The following is a 21,775-nucleotide window of genomic DNA, read 5'->3' on the forward strand; positions in this document are numbered from 1 at the left end:
TACATACTTTGTTAGGTGTGAAATATTTTCAAGCAATATTTCCCCCATAGAAAGCTCTACTTATGAGGAAATGAAATTACAAGATTTTACTTTAATTATTTAATTAATCATCAAGTAATTAGGTACAAATGTGAATATTAAGCACTCATTAACAATTAGTTTTTCATCCACATGCTCCAATCAGATTTTGAGCAACTTTCAATGTTGATTTAATTGTTAGTTAGGAAATCCCGTAAGGTTTTAGTTTAGGTTATTGATTTTGTTCTAGTATTTATAAGATGCTATTATAAAATTTTCTTTGGCTGGGGGGGGGGGACAGTGCATCAAGTTCAACCCTCTGAAATTCGTAATGAAACAAATTGAAAATTACAACTTCAGAAAACAAACACATTTTAATTGGCTGATGAATAATTTACAAAAGCTTCTAGCAATGATTTTAAAAAAAAACTCAAATTGTAGAAACAGTCATTTTTTATGATCTAAATAAAACTTTGAGCATTATAAAATACAGAGTCATATTGAAATGATTTACAATTGAATTGCATTTAAAATAGTCCATTTTTGTGCCTAATTGTATCACAAGAGTTTGTTCTCATAACTTAGAGACTCAATAACATTGAAATCTTAATATTTATACAAATAATTAGACTTCACAAAATGAACAAATACAAGTTAAATGCAGAAGATATAACTTGCGCAAAAAGTATAATATAAAACTAATGATTGAAACTTTAATACACAAGAGACAACAATAAATACGTTAAGTTTTAGATGAATTTTATTCATCAAATTTGCAATGATCGTCATCAAATTTTTCATCAAAAGCGTATTGGCAAATAAACTGAACTTAAGATGCATTTGATCAACCACTTTCATAATCTTCATCAGAATTCATTCAACACATTGAGAATTCCAAGAAACGAAAAGTATTTGCATAATACTTGTACATTTTCACACATATATAAAAGTTTTAAAAAGAAGAATCGCTTAACAAGCCCAGATTTCAGTAAATTCAAAATTTCTTAGCAAAATTGCAAGGAAAAGCACTTTACTATCATCACAACATGATTAGTTAACACCTAGGACAAACTTTACTAAATGGTTTTATCCACACCTAACCTCACATGTATAACCACTGAATGGGTTAGTATGAGATTTACTTGTTTTTACTTTTCTTGTACATAAATTATATTCAATCATATCAAATACATTTTTTGTAAGTATTTTGCATAATTTTTACATGACATTGCTTTAAAAAGTAAAAATGAGATTTTATAAATGTAAAATGATTCTATTACAGAAAATTTTTGCACAGTAACAATTTATGCATTTTTGGCTTTAGGAACATGCATCAAATTTCATATTAGAAAGAAACTAATGATTGAAAAACATTTGGTGCTGATATTAATTTTAGAAAAAGAAAATGATCAGCCTTTTTATCACATTAATAAATTATACAGTAAAATCAAATTAATTTCAACTAAAAATGTAATAATACTAGAAATATATTATAAGCACAATCAACCAATCTTTCTTTGATACAATTTAAAAACTTTAAGAAGAAAGTCTTATACAGGTAAAGTATAATTGTCTGAATATAGGTTAACTAAAACATTGGTAATCAAAGTCCTTTTGTATTGCCAACATTAAACTTACACCCCATATAGAAAATCTGCTTGTCTCAGCTCTGAAGCAGAAGTAAATTAAAACATGCCTGAATTGTAGGACAACCCTACCATTTTTAACTTTACAAACTAGATCAACTAGTTCCCTGTTCTACTAGTAAGATCACTCTCTAGCATCTTCAATTGCTTCATATTGATTCTTTGACACCAGAGAACAATTTGTATTTATTCATTTTTTCCTGTAAATGATTTTTTACTGAAGAATGAGTTACCCAGTTATTGGAACACCCAGTTATTTTGGATGATTGATCCACAATGTATAGTAGCGAAAATTAATTAATAACTAGTTTGTAACTTGACTATCAAACCAAGAAACAATTTTTAAATTTCAAATTTGTATGAATTTGATTACACTTTCTAAGATAATTTTAGCACGTCACTGGACATTCATATTTTGTACTGAAGCATCTAAATGATAAGGAAGACTTACATTGTAAATGCGGATATTTTAATTTAGCTTTAGCTGTTGGTTTTCATACTCGATGCTGGTAAAAATATAAAATAAAAACAAGGTCTGAGAAATCCAGTAATGATGGACTGATAACTTTTTATTTATATAATAGATTCACTTCATGTTTTAATATAAAGGTGTGGATAAAACCTTAGATTTGAGATTACTGCTCAAATATGTATGTACAGAAGGAAAGTCGTGGCTTTCATTTATGTATGATAAGGGACAACGTAGGTGGCCGGAAAGTATCCTCTGCGAGAGCCTATCTCACCTTCCCACCAATTCTGATCAGAGCGATCCATAACAGTAATTATGTCACCTCGTCGAAATTCTAACTCTCCAGCTTCCTGAGGTTGAAAATCATACATGGCTTGCACCAGGAACTGAAATGAGAAAATTATATTTGTGGTCAAGCTTTCAAAGATAAAACAAATAACATTAGTTGCTCTTACACATATCTTAAAATATACACATTAAAAACATTAAATAAGAAGAAAATTTGAATTTTTCACATCTTGAATTCAAATTATGTTGCTCAAAATCACAAGTATGTATGTAGGCGTGTATGTGCAGGCATGTATGTGTAGGAAAAAAAACGACACTGCCCAGGATCAGTCCCACACGCGGAGTTCGTTGGACAGTGGAGTTTGTAGTGTTTTTATATAAGTTAAACCTTTGAATAAACGCAAAAGATTTGTGACTATGGTAGCGAAAATTCATCTTCTTTAATGAATATTAAAACAACAAGCTAGGCTTATTCCCGTTGTCATGCCAATCTGAAAAATCAGATCAACTCCTCAGGGACGTAACTAGGTCATTTTCGAACAGGGGCAAGACCTCGTTTCGGCGCCCCCCCTCCCCCTATACAAAACAAAGCAAAAAAAAAACGAGAAACTTCATAACGTCAACACCAGGACTCCTCACTTACATTTCAGAGAAAATAGATGCTCCTTAAAAGACTAAACCAAAAGCCCATAAATGCGCAACGCAGCAAAACTAAAAAGCCAAGTAAATATATAAAATATACAAGTCAAATAACAAGTTTCAAACAATTTTTAAGAATAATAATGACGAGAAAAAGAAAAATACAAACAGCAATTAATAGAAAAAGTTGAAAGGTTAAATCAAGAGCTCATCAGCCGTGGAGGATTTAATAAGTATGATCAAAAGACCAAAAAATTAAACTACGAACTAAAAAGAGGGTGTTTAAGCTCCAGTATATGCACGACAAAATATCATATTGGGCTAAACGCACCACATGGTAAACTATATACAATTAACAAGAACTTAAAACTAAAATTCAGATCTTAAATTTAATTCTAACTATCAAATTTCAACGGACATGGAGCAGAATCACGGAGGAGAAGGTTACATTTGAGGCAGTGAGAAGCAAAGGGATGCAAGTGGCAAAATTAAAAATCCTTTACATCCCTTTGCTTCTCACTGCCTCATATGAGCCAAGGAGGAATTTTACACAAAATGCATTTGCAATTTATACATGTCTTGTAATGTAACTTTTCGTTACACCGTGATGGAGTACTCTTTAAGCAGTAGAACAAATAGATAAATAACATTCCATTTGGTATCATTTTTGAACCGTTTCACCACTGGAAGCCATATTTGAATTAGGCAGTGATAAAGGAGTCCACTGCCTATAATGCCATAAGCCTTATAAATGCGACTTTTAAGAAATTATAAGTTTTTACATAGCTTTATCAATGTATTGCTTTTTTAAAAATAGCGATAGGGGGTAAAAATCATTAAGTATTCTATTTATTATTTTACATACAAAGTTATTCAAGGAAAAATATTTTTGTATTTCCACAAGAGAGTAATTTACAACTTGTTGCAATATTGCTTTAAAAAAATAAATTAAAAATTATAACTTCAATGAAACAAAGCTATTTTTCAGTATTTTAATATACTACTATGAAGAAATTCGCAAGAAAAATAACAATATTCAACTACAAAAGAGCAACATATCGCAATAATGCATGAAATAATTTTAAATCCGATAAAAAAAATTAGTAGGTTGTTTTCTTTTTGTTTCTTACTTGAAATTAATTGAGTATTACTATACTTGACTTATCCTGACTTTAAGCTGACATCTTACTGTAGTTCAAAAGGACAGGCTATCTTATTTAAACTCTATCTTAATAATTTTATGTGCAACACATTTTAAATTTTCGCAATCTGTACAGTTAAATATTAATTATTACAAGAGCTAATTCTTATAAAGGATGCACGTCCCCCCAACTATATTGTGGTATATTGTATATTGTATACATCTGAGAAACAGTTAATAGAAAAACAGAAACCTAATGTGCATGAGATCAAAACTCTTTCTGTTAACCTTAAAAAAAACCACATATCTTTAAAATGTTAAATATTATATGTTTTCAGTGCGCTTCCGTTCAGGTTATTTTCATTTATAGTACAACTTCATTTTTCCAAACTAGCAGAGACCAAAGGTAATCCGGATAACGAAAAATCCGGGTAATTTGTAAAACACATTCGTAAATAAGCAGAATTATTTGTTATAACATCAAAAAACAATGTAACAAAATTACATAGGATTGTTACTCGCAAACACTTAATCATTTACAGTTCAGCTGCTGTGGTGTAGGAATGACACTTCAAATATGCCATGTTGTTTATTAGATGACTATAATTTATTGCACGTCCTATGCAGGAGTTGTGTATTTAATCAAAATAAAGAGCAAGTGTTTGGTACATTGACAGTTTCGTTCCGGCTATCATAATTTAGAATTATATCATTTCAGTGAATATATTTTTTAACTTTAAAAATTTGATCTGGATAAGCCGGAGGTCTGGATAAACGGGGGCAAGATAAACCAGGTTCTACTGTAATTATAAATATGCATCAAAAGTACCAAAGAAGAAGTTTAGAGCCATAAAAAATAGCTGATTTCTGACACATTGATTGACGTTGATGATTTAAGAATATTTAAAATATTGTGTGGGTGGAAAAAATACATTGAAACTAAGTCGAAAATTTATCGTATAAGTTCAATTTATCCTCAAAATAACCCTAGTATTTTCTAAAGAAAAAATGGCAACCTACCGAACTTTAAATTGAATCTCCATTATTATAGCGTGAGGTTTTTTTCCAAGAATGAGAAAAATTATAAAATTCAACAAATTTGTATTACATCATTCAAATTATATATACAATGCCTTACTTGCTCTCCTAACGTCTTTAACATTTAACCACGATGGTAAATAAGATGAAGATTGTTGGGGGCCTCTTTTTCGTGTCTTTCGCTCTCTTTCTGAATTCAGCTTCAAATAGTTTTTTCGACATGTCTTAAAATTGATTTAAAACTATACAAGATGAGCAAAAAATATCCTGAGAATGGCGTAAAAAGCAGAAAAAAATAGTTCGTGGTACGAGCTAGAGAAGATACTCGAATGGTTCTGTTGGATAAAGATAGTGGCTCCAATTCCTAAGCCATGGGCTATGGCCAAGGGAACAGTGTAAAGATTTTCCCTTAGGTTCTTGGGGTGGGGTAGACTTACAATACACAAAATGAATATTTATGAAATTTCTGCAAGAAAAAATTTACTTCAGTAGCTCAAACCATTTTTATTTATATAACATAATTTGTTTTTAATTATGCAGTAAAAATTGAATTGCCATATGCTGTTACATTAGTAAAGCTTAATTAGAAATCAAAGATAATAATAAGTTCAAGGAAAACAAATGGAAAATTTACTAAATTTAAGATCAACAAGTTAAAATTTTAATTATTTTTACTCTCAACTGAAAGCAAGAAATGGATTCAACATTTATATCTTAAAGCTTTGACAAAAAATAAGTATCTCTCTAATGTGGGGTTCACACCCTAAATATAGTTCTGTTTATCACAAATTTGCATTCAGGCATACTTCTTAAACATTTTCTATCATCTCAGGGTCTGTTGCAGAAACAAACAAGGATACTTTGTTTTACTAATTGGGTTCCTGAAAACAACTGTTTATTTATTTATTTATTTATTTTTGAATGTATAATTCAGACTAGAAGCTGAGCAACTCCTGATCCAGCACCACCAGAAATATTAATCTTTTATGAGATTAATCATATCAGATTTTACATACATGAATCTCATTAACATACACAGTGGTTTTTCAAATGGCTAGTATCGAGCTCATGATGAAGAAGTCTGGTGCCTTATTGGTGAAGCAACCCCTGCCCCTCTTGCAAAACATCCCCTGTTGCAAATATTCTGTTGCATGGATAAAAAAAATAAAAAAATAAATAAATGTTTCAAAATGAAGCCTGAACTTACCTCTTCTGGATGCATATCTTTTAGTTTAATATCTTGAGAACGACTCACTGAAGCTGATCTGTGATACTCAACTAATTCATTAAGGGAATTAAATTTTACAACCCAAAGGAAAAATTTTCCTTGTGTGTCTCTCAATACTTTAAAATGCTGAACTGCATCTCCACATCTAAAATAAATAAATAATAAAAATTAAACCAACAGAAAAAATAAGCAAAATGAACTTGAATCTGATGCAATTCTTGTTTTATATTTTGATGAGTTAATAATTGAAGAAAAAACAAAAGATGTCGTAAAAGTAAATGAATTCATATACATGTATGTACAGGGTATCTTTTAAGTGTGCAATAATTGGCACTTCATTTTATACATGAACTTTAAATTCAACTATTACAAGTATGTTACAAAGTCACACTGTATTAGATTGCAACTTGCTCCATTTGAAAAAACGAACTGATGCGTGCATCGCATGACTTCCTTTTACCCCAATTTAATATCATTTTCCCACTATTAGTAATTTTAATGTGATTCAATAGTTTACCCTCTAAATATCACCAACAGTGGCCAAATTGAAACCAGATTTTACAAAAAAAAATTGCTAAATTTGTCGCCAAGCTGGCGACAAAACTTGGCAACCAAAAGACTGGCGATATATCGCCAAGTGTCAGCCAAATTGTAACACCACTTGAGTTTACATTGATATTAACAATGATTTCCCCCACAAAAGAGGCAAAAGAAGCCCCTTAAAAACACCCGAATGCAACCAAAAGGGAAGGTGCACAACTAAACCCCACTAGGAGTCTATGTACCAAATTTGTGTCTAGGACATACTGTTCTTGAGTTATGCAACATACATAAGCACATCTGCACATAAATACATACGTACATATAGACGTCACGAAAAAACTTGTGGTAACTAACTCGGGAATCATCAAAATGGATATTTCGCATGTGTATACGTTCTTAGGCACTTATCTACGTGTGGTCGAGTCGAAAAAAAGACGCAACATTCATCGGGGGTGAGCAAAATGGATATTGAGGTCGATTTTTGAGTACGAGGTCGTCACGAGAAAACTTGTGGTAACTAACTTGGGAATCGTCAAAATGGATATTTCGCATGTGTATACATTCTTAGGCACTTATCCACGTGTGGTCGAGTCGAAAAAAAGACTCAACATTCATTCGGGGGTGAGCAAAATCAGGGGTCTGTCCAGGATTTTTCACAGGGTCCGTTTTTTGTGAAAAATAAAATAATTTTGTGAAAAATCAATTTAAAAAAAATTTTTTTTTTCTTATAAAAAACGAAAGTTTAGACTCTTGAGTTGGTGGAAACTGCATCATTGACACTTAAAGTTGAGTGTTTTCTCTTTTTCCTGTTGAGAATATCATTCTTGAGTGTTTTTCTAGTATTTGGGGAGAGGGGGGACGCATCGCTCCCTGGGAGATGGGCACCCCTCAAGTATCAATATTTATCTACCATTCTACATCATGTCAAATTATACTAGAAATGTTTTTTGTATAGTATTTAAAATAACTGTAAGAAAAAAAATTAGGCAGGGGTTCAGCATTTAACTTTTTAACCCAAGACACTGTTTATGAGCACAGAGTTTCGTTCAAACCTTATAAACTCCGTGATTTTCACAAAAACAAAAAAATATTGTATTTGTTTACCTCTTAACTAAGCGTACTACACATCGAAAATTCGAAAAATCAGATTTCCACAGCGGATGCAAAGAGATTGCAATCCTCAAAGTGAAGGAATCAAAAGTATAAAAACGGCTTGTAAAATAAATATTTTTTGATAAAATTACTTTTGAATTGCATTTTAGAGTCCTATGATAAACATATCATTAATATCTGGTCACAGTTGAAGCAAAAATAAATAAATAAATAAAATAAAAAATAAACCATCGATTCAGCATTTTAATTATTGACTCGTAAAAGAAAATGCAATTCCCTTTTAAAAACTTGAAATAAGCTTTGTTACAAAAATAAAGAGACTTTTCATTTATTTGCATCCTAATAAAGCGAAGTTAGCTTGAAAAAAAGAATAAAATATGATTCTCATATCGGATGTAAAAAGATTGCGTTTTTCAAAATGTAGGCATCTATAGAAAAAAAAATAACGGTAAATAAAAGTTTATTTAAAGTTAATTATCCTTTTTAGTATCGAAAAACCAAACCCATATAACTTTCTCCCAAAATAACAGTTTAACATCGCACTAAGTGGCGATAAGTTTGAATTTTGTAACCCTATCTGAAGCGATCACATCCGTCCCACCCATACTATCCTTTGCAGTTCTAAATTCATTTCGCTGTATATTATTGATGATTAAATCATGAGTGGGGAGAAAAGTGCTTACTACGCCTATTCAGAGAATGTTGACGCTTTTCCAAAGAAGTTTACAACAACACCGCTGAATAAAACAAACAAGCAAAATTATAAACCAAACTGACTTTTAGCTGTTAATTTCTTTCAGAGAAACCAACAACAGGCATTATATTTATTTGGCGGTAGTAATTATTTATGGCTTGCAGGAGCATCACAAGAGTGCCAATTTTTTTCTTTTGAAAAATTAGCTGATTTTGTATAAGCTGATTCCTCTAATTTAACTTTAAATATGCTGTATTATTTTAATTTGAGATTTGCTCTTTCAATAAACAATTTGTGAAAGATCCGTTTTGGTTGATCGGATTTTTGTGAAAGGTCCATTTTGGTTGATCGGATTTTTGTGAAGGGTCCGTTTTGGTTGATCGGATTTTTGTGAAGGGTCCGTTAACGGACCCAAATTTGCTCTGGCCAGACCCCTGAAAATGGAAATTGAGGTCGATTTGTGAGTGAACATTTTTTCGCGAATACAATACTTCCTTTTTTGTAAAAGGGAGTAAAAAAACTTGAGGTGGCAAGTGCTGCCTAGAAAAACTTTTGATACCCAAGTCTGAAATTAAACCAATGGCCAGCTTAATTTAGCAGAAAGATATTTTTAAATTGAGGCAGTAAGAAACAATGGGGTGTAAAAGACCATTTTAATGTTTTGTGCGTAAAATGCGTTTAGAGTTCAGGTCCTAGGTAGGCTTTCATTGATTTTTCTTTTCTAAATCATGTTGTATAGTAGCACCTGCAAGGGCTACTAGTACTATCTCTTGCCCCAAAACAAAGGTGAGGTTTCTTATACCATTTATGATGGTGATCTTCAAATTTTTAATTTTGGCATTTGCTTCTCACTGCCTCAATTCAGGACTATGAATTGCAACTTTTTGATTCAGAGAAGTAGCCTCTTTATCTAATTTTATCTGTACATATCTTTTCTATAAATGCAAGATATTGATTAAAATATTCATTACATTTACTATCCTAACTTGGTGTTAGCCTCTGGTATTAACTAGTAACAAAGTATTTGTTTTTATTTAAAATTATTATTGTTATAATTATTTATTTAGTTTTAAACATTTTTACCATGATAAAAAAAAAACCTTTTTTTTAAAATTAATTTACCATAATATAAAGCAAATTATGTTCAACAGCTTTTTATATTTGCTGAATTTAATTACTTTTTTTTACAGTAAAAAAAAAGTCTAAAAATTGTTGCACAAAAGTACAAAGAATATTTTACTTTTCCCCCCCACAAATTTATGGAATTGTGATGATTGTACAATTTTATTTTTCTACTAAATGATAATTTAAAAGATTTTCTTTTTTTTTTTTTTTTTTTTCATTTTTCTCATCTGTTTTGTACTATTTCCTTTGCGGCTCTGGACTATTTTACAAAAAGATGAAAAAATAGCAGTCCTGGCATTTAAATAACCATATTCATCAACAGGAAATTACAAAACATATGAAAAATAAGTATGATTTTTCCGGAGCCCAGGAGAAAAAAAAGTAGATATGATAAATATTAGACATGCAAAACGAAATAAACTAACTTACTTCACTGATAAGGAAAAGTCACCAGGAGAACTTTCACTAACTCTAATTAAGAAAGCACCTTCATGTTTGTTCATCAACAATTTTTCAGCATCGGCTCTAGTTATGCGCCCATAGTACCAACTGCAAATAAATGAAAAGGATTGAATTAAAAAGGGTTAGCTTTAAATACAACACAAGCATCTAGTGTTCATTTTAGAGTGGAGCAGCAAGATACCCCCATGCTTCCCATCTTTTTAATGTCTTCAGAATCCAGCCCATCTCACCACCACAACAAAAAAGAAAGTAGGGAGGCTAGGCATAGCACACTTTTTTGCTCTTTTTCACTTCTCATTGCTACTTTCCCAGAAATATAAGTAGTTAAACTATTTTTCTACACCCTTTATATAATTACATAATAAATAAACCAACACTCATTATGATCTTTGAACTTTGCTTATTATTAAAAAACCAATTATCCTTGCTATATGACATCCTAAGGTTTCAAGAACATACATAAGGAATGTATGTTCTTGGATAAAAAGAAAAGGAACATGGATAAAAAGAAAAGGAACAATTAAGTAAGTGATGTATTTTAATAGCAAGGTTGCCAACTGCTCCGCTCCGCAAAAAAGGCGAAATTCCACGGCTCCGCAAAATTTTTTTGCTCCGCATTTCCTGGCTTCAAGCTTAAATTTTGCTATTTTATCATGTTTGTTAACGTGTAAATATGGGAAATTAAAGATGCTTATACTCAACGATTCAAATAGTGTTTAAAGCTGTTCTATTAATTTAAAAATAGTTATTTTTATACTTGTAACTTAAAATGATTTATTAAAGCTATAAAACTTTTAAATAAGTGGTTTTAGTTATTTTTATTATTTTTTATATAAAATACCGAACTGCTCTGCAAAATTTTATATTGCTCCTCAAAATCACTACAGATGCTCCTTAAATTGTTTCTTCAAGGTTGGCAACCCTGTAATAGCATAAAATTATGAAAACAGTATGCTTCAAACTACACACATTTTGTAGGTTTAAAAGTTTTGTAATAGACTGATCTAGAATTGTACTAAACCTTGCAGCATTTCAAAGTAAAAATCTCTCTAATACGACAGCCCCCCCCCCCCCCCCGGAATAAGAGCCATCTAAAATGAGATCAATAACCCTCTCAAATTACCTTCTTCACATATAAAAATTTCAAAGGTGCGGTCTACATCATAGACCCCCCCCTCCCCTTCTCCTTGGGGGCACCCTGAATACAAAATCATGTTAAGATTTAAGTGAAAATCAATGAGTCAATGCTTTGTGCAACTCGCTCATTATTGTGTTCTATGGAAAGAACAAAAGAAATATAATATTTGCAAAAGAAATGATTCAATTTAATGTTTTAAAATTTTCGGCTAGGTGGCTTGGTGGAATGGCATTAGCCTGCAGCGCCTTGGTTCTGACCAGCGGTGGCCAGTTGGTGGATTTTCAAGATGCAGAAAATGGTCAGCGCCCATGTTGTATGATTATGCCGCATGTAAAAGATCCTAAGGGCATTCGTTTGGTTTTGAATGCCCTCCGCAAAATTAAATCCCCAGTGCAGTTTCACATCAAGGAGAGTCCAAGTGCATCCATGTGGCACCTGACTGGGCATTAAAATTATCTGTTCCATTGCCATCCATGCCTTAATGGTGGCATATGAAAGACTGGATGCCCTATTGAGAGATCCCTCTAGGTATGTAAAAGGCTAAATAGCCTAATAAAGCCTCATTAGAAAGAAAATGTTTTAAAATCAATACATTAAAAAATCTAAAACTGAAATAAATATTGGTTCTCCAATGAAAACTATGCAAATGAATGTTAATTTATTACAATGAATTGTCTAAATAAGTTTTTTTCTCCCAGTTTTTCAGCAGGTTTTTAAAATTTATACTAATGTGAGTCATAATTTTCAACATTTTAAAGTCATTTTGTAAATATATGATAAATTCTTAGTCTGACAATTAACTCTTCAAGAAATTTATGTTAGAAGTTGGATTAAAAACTTAACTGAAATTTGTAACGAAGTAACCTTGCAAATACTATGCGGTGAGCACACAGTTTCAATTCATCACAACAAATTCTTAACACCAAATAATAAAATCAAAAGAGAGTTCTTTGAAATTATTTTCAAGCTTAATCCATAGGTATAATGGTAATATGTTTCAGAAAAATAGAAATCAAGCCATGTCTTTTTACTCACTCATGTTTCTTCATTTCTATATAATTGCTAGGAATTAATCCTTCTTTTGCATCTAATTCAGCTCGATACCAATTCATATCATCTTCCATGTTCAAAACCTGTAAGATTTAAGAACAAAATTTTGTTATGTTTTAAAGGAAATAAATTAATTTAAAAAAACTACCTACAATTAATCATGATAGACAATGAAAAAGAGAAACACTAAGTGTAGATGGGAGGGGCTGAGAGGAACAATTGCACTTATGCTAAGTTCAAGTATTTTTAATTTGTTTAAACAAAATTTAAAATGTAATATCTGAAAGTTTTCTCTCACATTAAAATTGCTTTGGACTTCGGATCTGAAAAAATTAATAAGTAATGATTTGAATTAATTTTGCACCGTGGTACAATATTGTGTTTCATTCAATGCATAAAAAAATATGTTCACCAATTACCTAACATTTCAATTTATTTACTACTTGGTTAGCGAATATAGAAGTATTTGGCCAAATTGAATATTTAGTTTGTCTGCCAAATATGCAAGACCAAATATTCGGTTTTTCTCTAAAATATACATTAGATAAAATTAACCTATTTAAGCTTGATAAAGAACAGAGCAATAAATAAATCCATTGCCAATAAGATTAGGGAAAAAAAAGATAAAAGCATAAAAGAGAATGCCATACTACAATTTAGTCTATGATAAGCTTCAAATGTGAACACTACCTACTGCCATTTGATATTAAATTAAATAAATAATTAGATAACAAAAAACAAACCCATGAAATAAATTACTTCAAAACAATTTCCACATGTTACAAAATTTTGTCTTTATCCAGTTTTTGCTTAAATTTTAATTGTTAAAAGAATAAATGTTTAATATACTAATAACATGCATTAGAAAACTCAATTTTATTTTGCATGAGATTTTCAATATTTAATCTTAATTCTTAATTTAGTTTTACAAAAAAATATACCAATTTAATACACTACACATCAACTCAAATGCCCTCAAAGGAGCACCTCTATTTAAGAGACAAAATGTCACTTAAATAGAGATGCTTACTAAGAGGCTCTGCTGTATTATTATAGAAAAAACATTGAAAAAAATGTAGGAAATCCTTAACCGTTTACCCGCCAATGTTCCAAAAATGGAACATCATATTTAAGTGAAAATTTTCCCCAAGAAATAACGTTAAAATAAACAAGTTTTTTTTAACACAGTTTAGTCTTATTTCAAAGTATTTTTTGATTTCCTGCTTGATTGTTTATATGTTTTCAATTATTTATTGCGATTTTTCAAAGATGAGTGTTTTTTTTAGCTTTTTGCAACTTTTTCTTATAAAATTTACCAAAAATTGGTTTTTTCAGAAAATGTGATGATATTTATTATAGTTGTGAAAAATACTTCAATATATGATTTTAAAATGCTTGTAGAAATGTACAATGATATTTCCGAAAGGTGTACCCCTTCAAAATAGCATGTTCCAATTTTGGAACATTGGCGCTTTTAGGGAGTCAAATTTCCAAGAAGTAAATCGTTCGACTTCCAAGGGGAAATTTCATTTTTCGTAATATATGTTTCTTTTTTTTTTCTCATTTTGAATGTACTCTGATGTAGATGTTGGCAAAACCAAGTAAGTTTATATTTTGAAAGGATATGACCTTTCGTTAGCAAAGAAAATAATAAGTCTTTTGTTTGACAGACTATATGGCTCCGAATCCACACCTGCTCAGACAGCTGCATTGTCACGTAATAATAAAAAATAATATTAGTGAGAGTTTTATTCCTCATATTTTAAATGCAGTTCAATAATTCGCTAGCTTTGTTTTCGGGAGAAAGGAAATTCTGTTTGACGTATACCAACTGTTCATAAATGTTAAAAAATGTCTACAAGATTTCTTACTGTAGAACAAGCTGTGGCTTATTTAGAGACATTGTCAGATTCGGATTTGTCAGATGTAGATATATGCCAATTACCCCCTGATGAACTAGGCAATATCACTGAGGAAGAATAGATGTTGACAGAGATGAAATCCTACAATTTTTTGGTTTGTTACTATTGAGTGGGTACCATTCTGTTCCTTCTGAAGATATGTATTGGAGCAGTGCAGAAGATACATCTGTGCCAATTGTACTAACAGTTATGCCTCAAAATCGTTTTCGAAAAATAAAAAACAACTTTCATTTGATGGACAACCATGAATTAAAACAAAATGACAAACTAAGAAAAGTTTTCCTTATTTACGAAGAATTGTGTAAAAACCCTCAACAGTTTGGTGTATTTCATGAAAAATTAAGCATAGATGAATCTATGGTTCCCTACTACGGTCGGCATTCATGTAAAATGTTTATTAGATGAAAACCAATAAGATTCGGCTTCAAAATTCGGATGCTGTGCTCTTCAAGTGGATACCCATATTCCATGGAGATTTATTCAGGCAAAAAAGAAGTGCAATTAGGATCCAGAGTTGTAAATGATCTATTATCAGTTTTGACTGACACGTCTAAGCATGAAGTATACTTTGATAACTTTTTTACATCATATGACTTAATTTCTCAGCTATCAAAAAAAAAGTGTACAAGCAACAGGAACTATTCGTGAAAACCGAACTGGCCATTGTCCACGGAAATCCAGAAAAGCCCTTTCTAAAGAAGATCGCGGAAATTTTGACTATCGATCTGATGGATCAGTGTACATGTGCAGCTGGAAAGATAATGCAGTGGTTACAGTAGCATCTAATTGTTATACACATGAGCCACTTGCATCTGTAAAATGTTACTCAAATGCGCAGAAATGCAAGATAGATGTGCCACAACCTCATCTTATCAAGAGATACAATGAAGAAATGAGGGGTGTGGACGTCTTGGATAAACTTTTAGGGAGCTACAGACCTCATTTGAGGAGTAAAAAATGGTGGTGGAATCTTTTTAGTAATGCGCTGAATATTTCAGTTGTAGCTAGTTGGTTACTTCATTGTGATTTACACGAAGTCAAGATGAAGCATTTAGAGTTCCGAAGAGAAATAACAACTCACCTCCTAAGAAGAAAAGTACGAGTGGAAAGTCCTCCAGGGCCTCGTTGTCATTTACATAAACGGTCAAGAATGTCTGACGGACATTATATTGTATCTGCATCCCAAGGACGTTGCGCGGTGTGCAAAAAAATACGACTAAAATGTTTCCATTGCGACAAACGACTTCACCAGCAACGCTTCCTTTCATATGATGGGCATTAGATATTTCTGTATTGGATTTTCTGAATTCTGATATGTACACAAATGCAATTTCAAATATTATTTTTTCCACAATAAAGTATGCTAAGATAAAAACCGCATTCAAAACCTCTTAGTTTAAAAAAATTCTCTGAAAAAAAAAAAACTTCATGCAAAACGTCAATGTTCCAAAAATGGAACACACTGAAAATCATAGTAAAAAATTTTTTTCTGGAAATTTTATTTTATTTCTGTATTTACTAGACATAAATAGACATAATTTCAAAAAATTACTCAAATTTGATCATCCGTCAATAGTTTGGCGGTTAAACGGTTAAGAAATGCAACTATTGTATGATTTTAAACAAAGAGTAATTTGAAACTTATAATTAAAGTCGTAATATTTTAAAAGCTAAACCAACATATACAGTTGGATCTCTGTTTAACGACTTTCTCTATTTAAAGCCGGCTTTTCACGGCCCCAGATGATCCACTATAATGTTAAAAGCATTCTATTTAAGGATGCTTTCTACTTAAGGACGATTTTTTGTGGTCCCTTGAAATAGTGTTCCCGCTAGGCCATTTTTGAAGGGCAGTGCCCTGCCCTTCATTTAGTGCGCAAAATACGCCCTGCCCTTTTCAAAAATAAGGAATTGCTCCCTGTGTTTTTAAAAAGATATCACAAGTATCTTATCGGACCCCATGATATCCAGCAATTTCATTTGCCTAGTGATCGGTCACAAAAACGTCCAAGTATTGTCACTGTCCCCAGAATTTCATCCTGAAAAGGGCCCCATAAATAAAAGAAGCAAACACCTAGGCAAAGAGAGTAAATAAGATTCTCAGAATTCAAACAGGCTTATCAGTTGGGTACAAAAGCAAGTTCTTCCTTCTTTCCAAGGGGGTTTAAAAGGGTGTGGAAAGGGATCAGGTCATCTGTGAAAGGGGGAGGGAGCGATTGTCTCATTTAAGCCCCCATCTTTGATCTTCTGAGAATCAACAAGGGGAGTAGGATCAGGGGATGTCTATTCCAGGAAAAGTAGAAGGGCTCCTTGGAAAAAGTCAAAGTGAGAACGCAAACGAAACCTCAAACGAAACCATGTCTTCTGCTAAAAAGAAATTTAAAGAGTTGGAAGAAAAGAATATAGATGCCAGCAGATAAAATATGAAGATTAGTGATGTTTCAGGCATTTTTTCTTCTGCAAAATAGAACAGAAGAAGGGTTGGTATGCTTTTGATAAAACTTGAAAAGGGCTTAGGAAAAAAAGTTCATTTTTAAGTGACTGAAAAAATTATGAAAGCTTATCTAGTGCTTGAATTCCTTAGGATTCATTGAATTGTGTATATTTTTTTAAAAATATTTCATCAATGCAAATTTTCAATTTTCTTAACATGTGTCAGTATGCTTAACACGTGCATCGCACAAAATCGTCCACCATGCTTGAGATGTCAATCCTTTTGCATCTTGTAAATATTCTAATATTTTTGACAGTCGGAAATTATTTTGACACATGCTGACTTATATTAGCGTATTTTATGTTTTATTTTTAAAAGGTACTTCATTTTTGAAACCATGCCAACATTGAATTCACATTTCGTGAAAACGCGCTTCTCATCTTTGAGATTTCAATCGTTTTCTATCTTGTAAATATTGTAATATATTTGACAATCGAAAGCTGTTTTGACATATGTAACCCAAGATTAGCTTATTTTATGTTTTATTTCAAAAAATCGTAACACTATTTTTGGGATGTTTCGCGAAAAATTACTTCTAATGTTTCAGATTTCAATCCATTGCATCTTGTAAGTATTACCGTTTTTTTAACAATTGGAATGTATATTTTAACATGTGCGACTTTAATTAGCATATATTGTTTTTCATTTTTAATACTAAAAAATTAATTGTTTTTGTTATTAGTCTTGTCTATTAATTATTGCAAATAGGATTTTAATCATTATTTCCTCATTGGTTATCACTGATTTTTAGCAAAAAATACTAAATTTAAATGAATAAGCTCACGGTATTTTAATTTATTAAACGTAATTAAATACTGTTTTTACATTGCAATTCAAAGGATTTTGAATTGCAATGCTTACGGAATAAGTAGTCAAATTTATAACCCAAAATAATGTTGAAAAACACCTAAAAGCCAAATTTAAGCATTAGTTACATGATCCTCAGGGAGTGCGGAAAATGTGCTTAGTCAAGCGAACCCTTTTCTAAAGACAAATGACTCTGGATAATATCACTAAATTTAATTCTGAAGTCAGTGGTGGTCATTGAAGAGGAGAGGGGGGGGCTTATGATGCAAACTACACTGTTTGAATTTTCGCAAGGTGTTTTAAATTGTTATTTCTCTTTTTTTTTTTTTTTTTTTTGAGCCGGGGGAGGGGGCGCTAAGTACTTTTTGAGTGGGTTGAATGGGTGCGTCATTGCTCTTTGGTGGAGGGGGGGGGGTTGCACCGCGTTGAATAGTGCCCTTTTTATGATAACAGTGCCCCTTTCATAGCCCAGCAATCTGCTCTTTTTTCCTCTAGAGGGAACACTACTTGAAAGTCGTTAAACAGAGAGTCAACTGAATGTTTATTTCACTTATTGTGAAGTTTAAAAATAGGTGCGAGATAAAAGGGTACAGAGAAACCCCAGTCAATCAACAAAAAAAAAAAAAGCTCAATTTTGAGCAATTGAATGTCTTGAATTAACCACTTTTCATGGTTGTTCCTAGAACAGCCTATTGTCCAACAGATAATTCAAAAAGTTTCAGCGACTACTAGATGGCATTATTATTCAGTTTCCTCGAAAGAAACCAATTGACTGGGTTTTTCCTTCTACCCTTCAATTAGTAAAGTATATTTGTTTTCTCCAGACATTTTGAGGAGAGCTCTGCACCCTGCCCTCTTTGCAATTTTTCAATGAAGAATAGTCTTGCCCCTTTGAAGTTTGAACCAAGCTTCATCACAATAACTTTTTTTTAAAAGTAAAGATTCAAACAAGCCTGGCTTTGAATGGTAACTATGGTTTGAATATAAATCTTAATTTTTCTCAGTTGTTTTTACATATTTTTAACAACATTAAAAGTTTTTTATTCTTTAAAGAAATAATTACAATAGAAAATTACTTGGGTATTATACACAAGTAGGATGTACCAAAAACGTGAAAAAGCACTTTGTAAAATTTCTATTTACAGGGGTGCCCACAGCGGGGAATTATGGCACAAATTGCATAATCAAAATTTTTGGGGATGATTTTTTAATTTTTTTATGTATTTATTTAAAATTTATTGATAAATTTTAATTTAAATTATTTATTTTATTTTCTTCTATTTATATTTTATTTCATTTATTTAGGTTGTGTGTGTGTGCGTTTATGTCATTGCCATAACAATTTAATAACACAAAAATCAATATAAATAAATAATAAAAATGTTTAAAAAAATAAATAAAGTAAAAAAGGAGCGTTTAAAAATAAAAAAGGGAGGGGGGAGGGTTGATAAGACTTCTTCTGGGGGGGGGATTTGTGCCATTGAACTGGGGGGGGATGAGCACCCCTGTCTATTCATAAGTGCCCTTTCAATTGAATTCGAGTTCACTTTAATATAGAAGCACCCTGCCCCCTTTTTCGTCTGGGGGAAACACTTTAACACACACAATGAAGCTTGCAATGGTAAATGATGCTTTCAATGTTTAAAAGGAAATAATATTTTGAACTTTCTTAGACGAAGTATTAATCTTCAAGACAAGTTAAGAGGCAGCTAAAATTAATATTAATATTTTTGTTGAAGGCAAATGCGCAATGTTTACTTTTAACTGGTTTGTTTACTTTAAAGCAAGTGGCAGCTTCTCTATAAAATGTTAGAAATTGTAGATATTTTTCTAAATTGTACATCAGTTTCTGGAATTTTTGGAAACTTATCAACACTCGTCAACAAGTTTAAAAGGTTGGGTGATTTAAAAAAGTTGGGCAAAAAAAAATATTTTGATCCACATGTATCACATAGACACTAGCTACTCCATTCAATCTTTCACTTATGGAAAATTGTCTACATTTCAGTCTACAAACTGATTTTGTCAAATTCTTAAATAAAAGTATTTTTTTAATGCATCACTTGGATAATGATAGCAATATAAACCAAAGAGAGAGTTGTTAAAATAAGAGAAAAATAGCATGACTGTTTCCAGTTTATTCAGCTATTTAAAGGTCATATTTTACTAGTACGGTACATTTAAAACACAACCTACGGTTGTGCTTATATAATTCAAAACATTACACTTTCGAGAATAAATGATTATACTCTCCAAATCCCCATGCTTTGTAAATCTAGGAATTATTCTTCAAGTGAAACAGGATGATCAAAAATAAAATATCACGGTTGCAATAAGAGAAGGTATAAAAATTTTAAAATATACCAACATTTAATGCCATTTTTTTAAATGATGAAACAAAACAATAAATAAGTCATATTTTTCACATTCTACGTACATTTACACAGCAAATTACGTGAAAACAATCGATAAATAATATTAAATGAGTCAACATTTTCCTCCGATTTGAATACTCACTTTTAATACTTGGCCTTTTCTAAAACTAAGTTCATCATCTGCCGTTGCATTAAAGTCGTGCTTAGCAATTGCTTCCATAGTTTATTTAAAAGTCAAACACCAGTAAAAGTTCGAAGTAATTAGATAATAATTGAATTTCACACTACAGAACTGCTTCTAGTTTTCATTAAACTACAGGATTGTTTGTGCTAATTTGGCTAAGAATATGTAAAAAACATTCATGTAACAATTTTTAAACAGTGATAATGCATTATAAAAATACTAAATGACAATTTTCACTATCGTTATTAATCCTCTACAAGTATCAAGTATGTCAAGTTGGTCCTAAAAGGCTAACCCGCAGAGCCAAAAATAGATACGTGCTGTCTGTAACACAGGTCGCCGCCCTTACTTCAGAAGGCAAAAAGCACAAAATTTAATTGTCGCTCACAGATTTGACAATTTTGACAACTCTGGGAAAGTGACAATTAAATGACACTTATCATAATTTAATAATATTTTAAGCACCCTCACACGATGCCATTGATGATTGAAGCCTTGCGGATGGATACCACTCCCATGTTGAAATCATTTCTATATCAGCATATTCTGTGATTCAATAATTTGTTGACTATGTTTATCTGAAGAACATACAAGTTTAATGCTACATTTAAATTTATTTTATGTACGATCCACTTTTAAAATGAAGAAAAAATGAAAAAGCTTTAGAACTTTATTTTCAGCGGATGATTTTTCGATAGGCTTCATACTGCACTGCGACATTAAAAGGGGGTGGAGAGTCTGCGTGAAATAAATAATAAAATTACGCGATTATAAACACCTGTGTGTCATGTATTATTTTGACTCAAATAAATGAGATAAATCAACCTCAAAATTAACGTTAGTTTCACTTTACGGTTCTTCTGAAAAGATTACTGATTGATCTCAACGCTAGCAGTTACGAACGCCTTCTCTCAGTACTCGCTCGCTTTTGCTCTACTTTCTTGTGTTTTAGGTTCAATCAAATCATACATAAACAAAAAAAATCATCTATAAAGGTAATATTCCTTCATTTAAATAGAGATAATGTTTCTTCAATTATCGTTTTTGCGATGAATAATATTTTTCGGTAATTTTTTTGTCCTACAATGTTAGTTTTTTAGGGACTAAGACACTATTAGATAAAACATGCGAAACAACTTATAAATTCCTTTCCTTCGTAAATGAAAGCATTGATCAATATGTAACTGATATTATATTTCTTAGCAACATTTCCATTTCATGTCGCAGGAATATGTAAAAAGTTGAGCAGACGCTGAGAGCATGAAAAAAAGCTCCCTAAATTAATACAAAAGTTTGATGAAATGAAATGATGTGAAATGGCTTTTCAGATTGCGTCATCGGCTTTATAGTTTGTTGTTGTTTCACAATCATGGATTAAGAGTGCTCTGTTTCGATTTCTTC

At 31.4% G+C, this 21,775-nt stretch overlaps 1 protein-coding gene across 1 annotated transcript; it reads right to left on the reverse strand.

Moving 5' to 3' along the window:
• Nucleotides 1-373: 373 nt before the first annotated feature.
• LOC129225591 (growth factor receptor-bound protein 2) lies at nt 374-21,051 on the reverse strand. Its single transcript, XM_054860046.1, has 5 exons — nt 20,333-21,051; nt 12,578-12,675; nt 10,372-10,491; nt 6,447-6,612; nt 374-2,519 (listed from the first exon to the last, which is right to left on the reverse strand). The coding sequence occupies exons 1-5, from the start codon at nt 20,408-20,410 to the stop codon at nt 2,346-2,348; spliced, it is 636 nt and encodes a 211-aa protein (XP_054716021.1). The 5' UTR covers nt 20,411-21,051; the 3' UTR covers nt 374-2,345.
• Between the last annotated feature and the right edge of the window lie 724 nt (nt 21,052-21,775).

Source organism: Uloborus diversus, chromosome 7 (genome assembly GCF_026930045.1).
Source record: "Uloborus diversus isolate 005 chromosome 7, Udiv.v.3.1, whole genome shotgun sequence".
In the NCBI taxonomy this organism is placed as follows: domain Eukaryota; kingdom Metazoa; phylum Arthropoda; class Arachnida; order Araneae; family Uloboridae; genus Uloborus; species Uloborus diversus.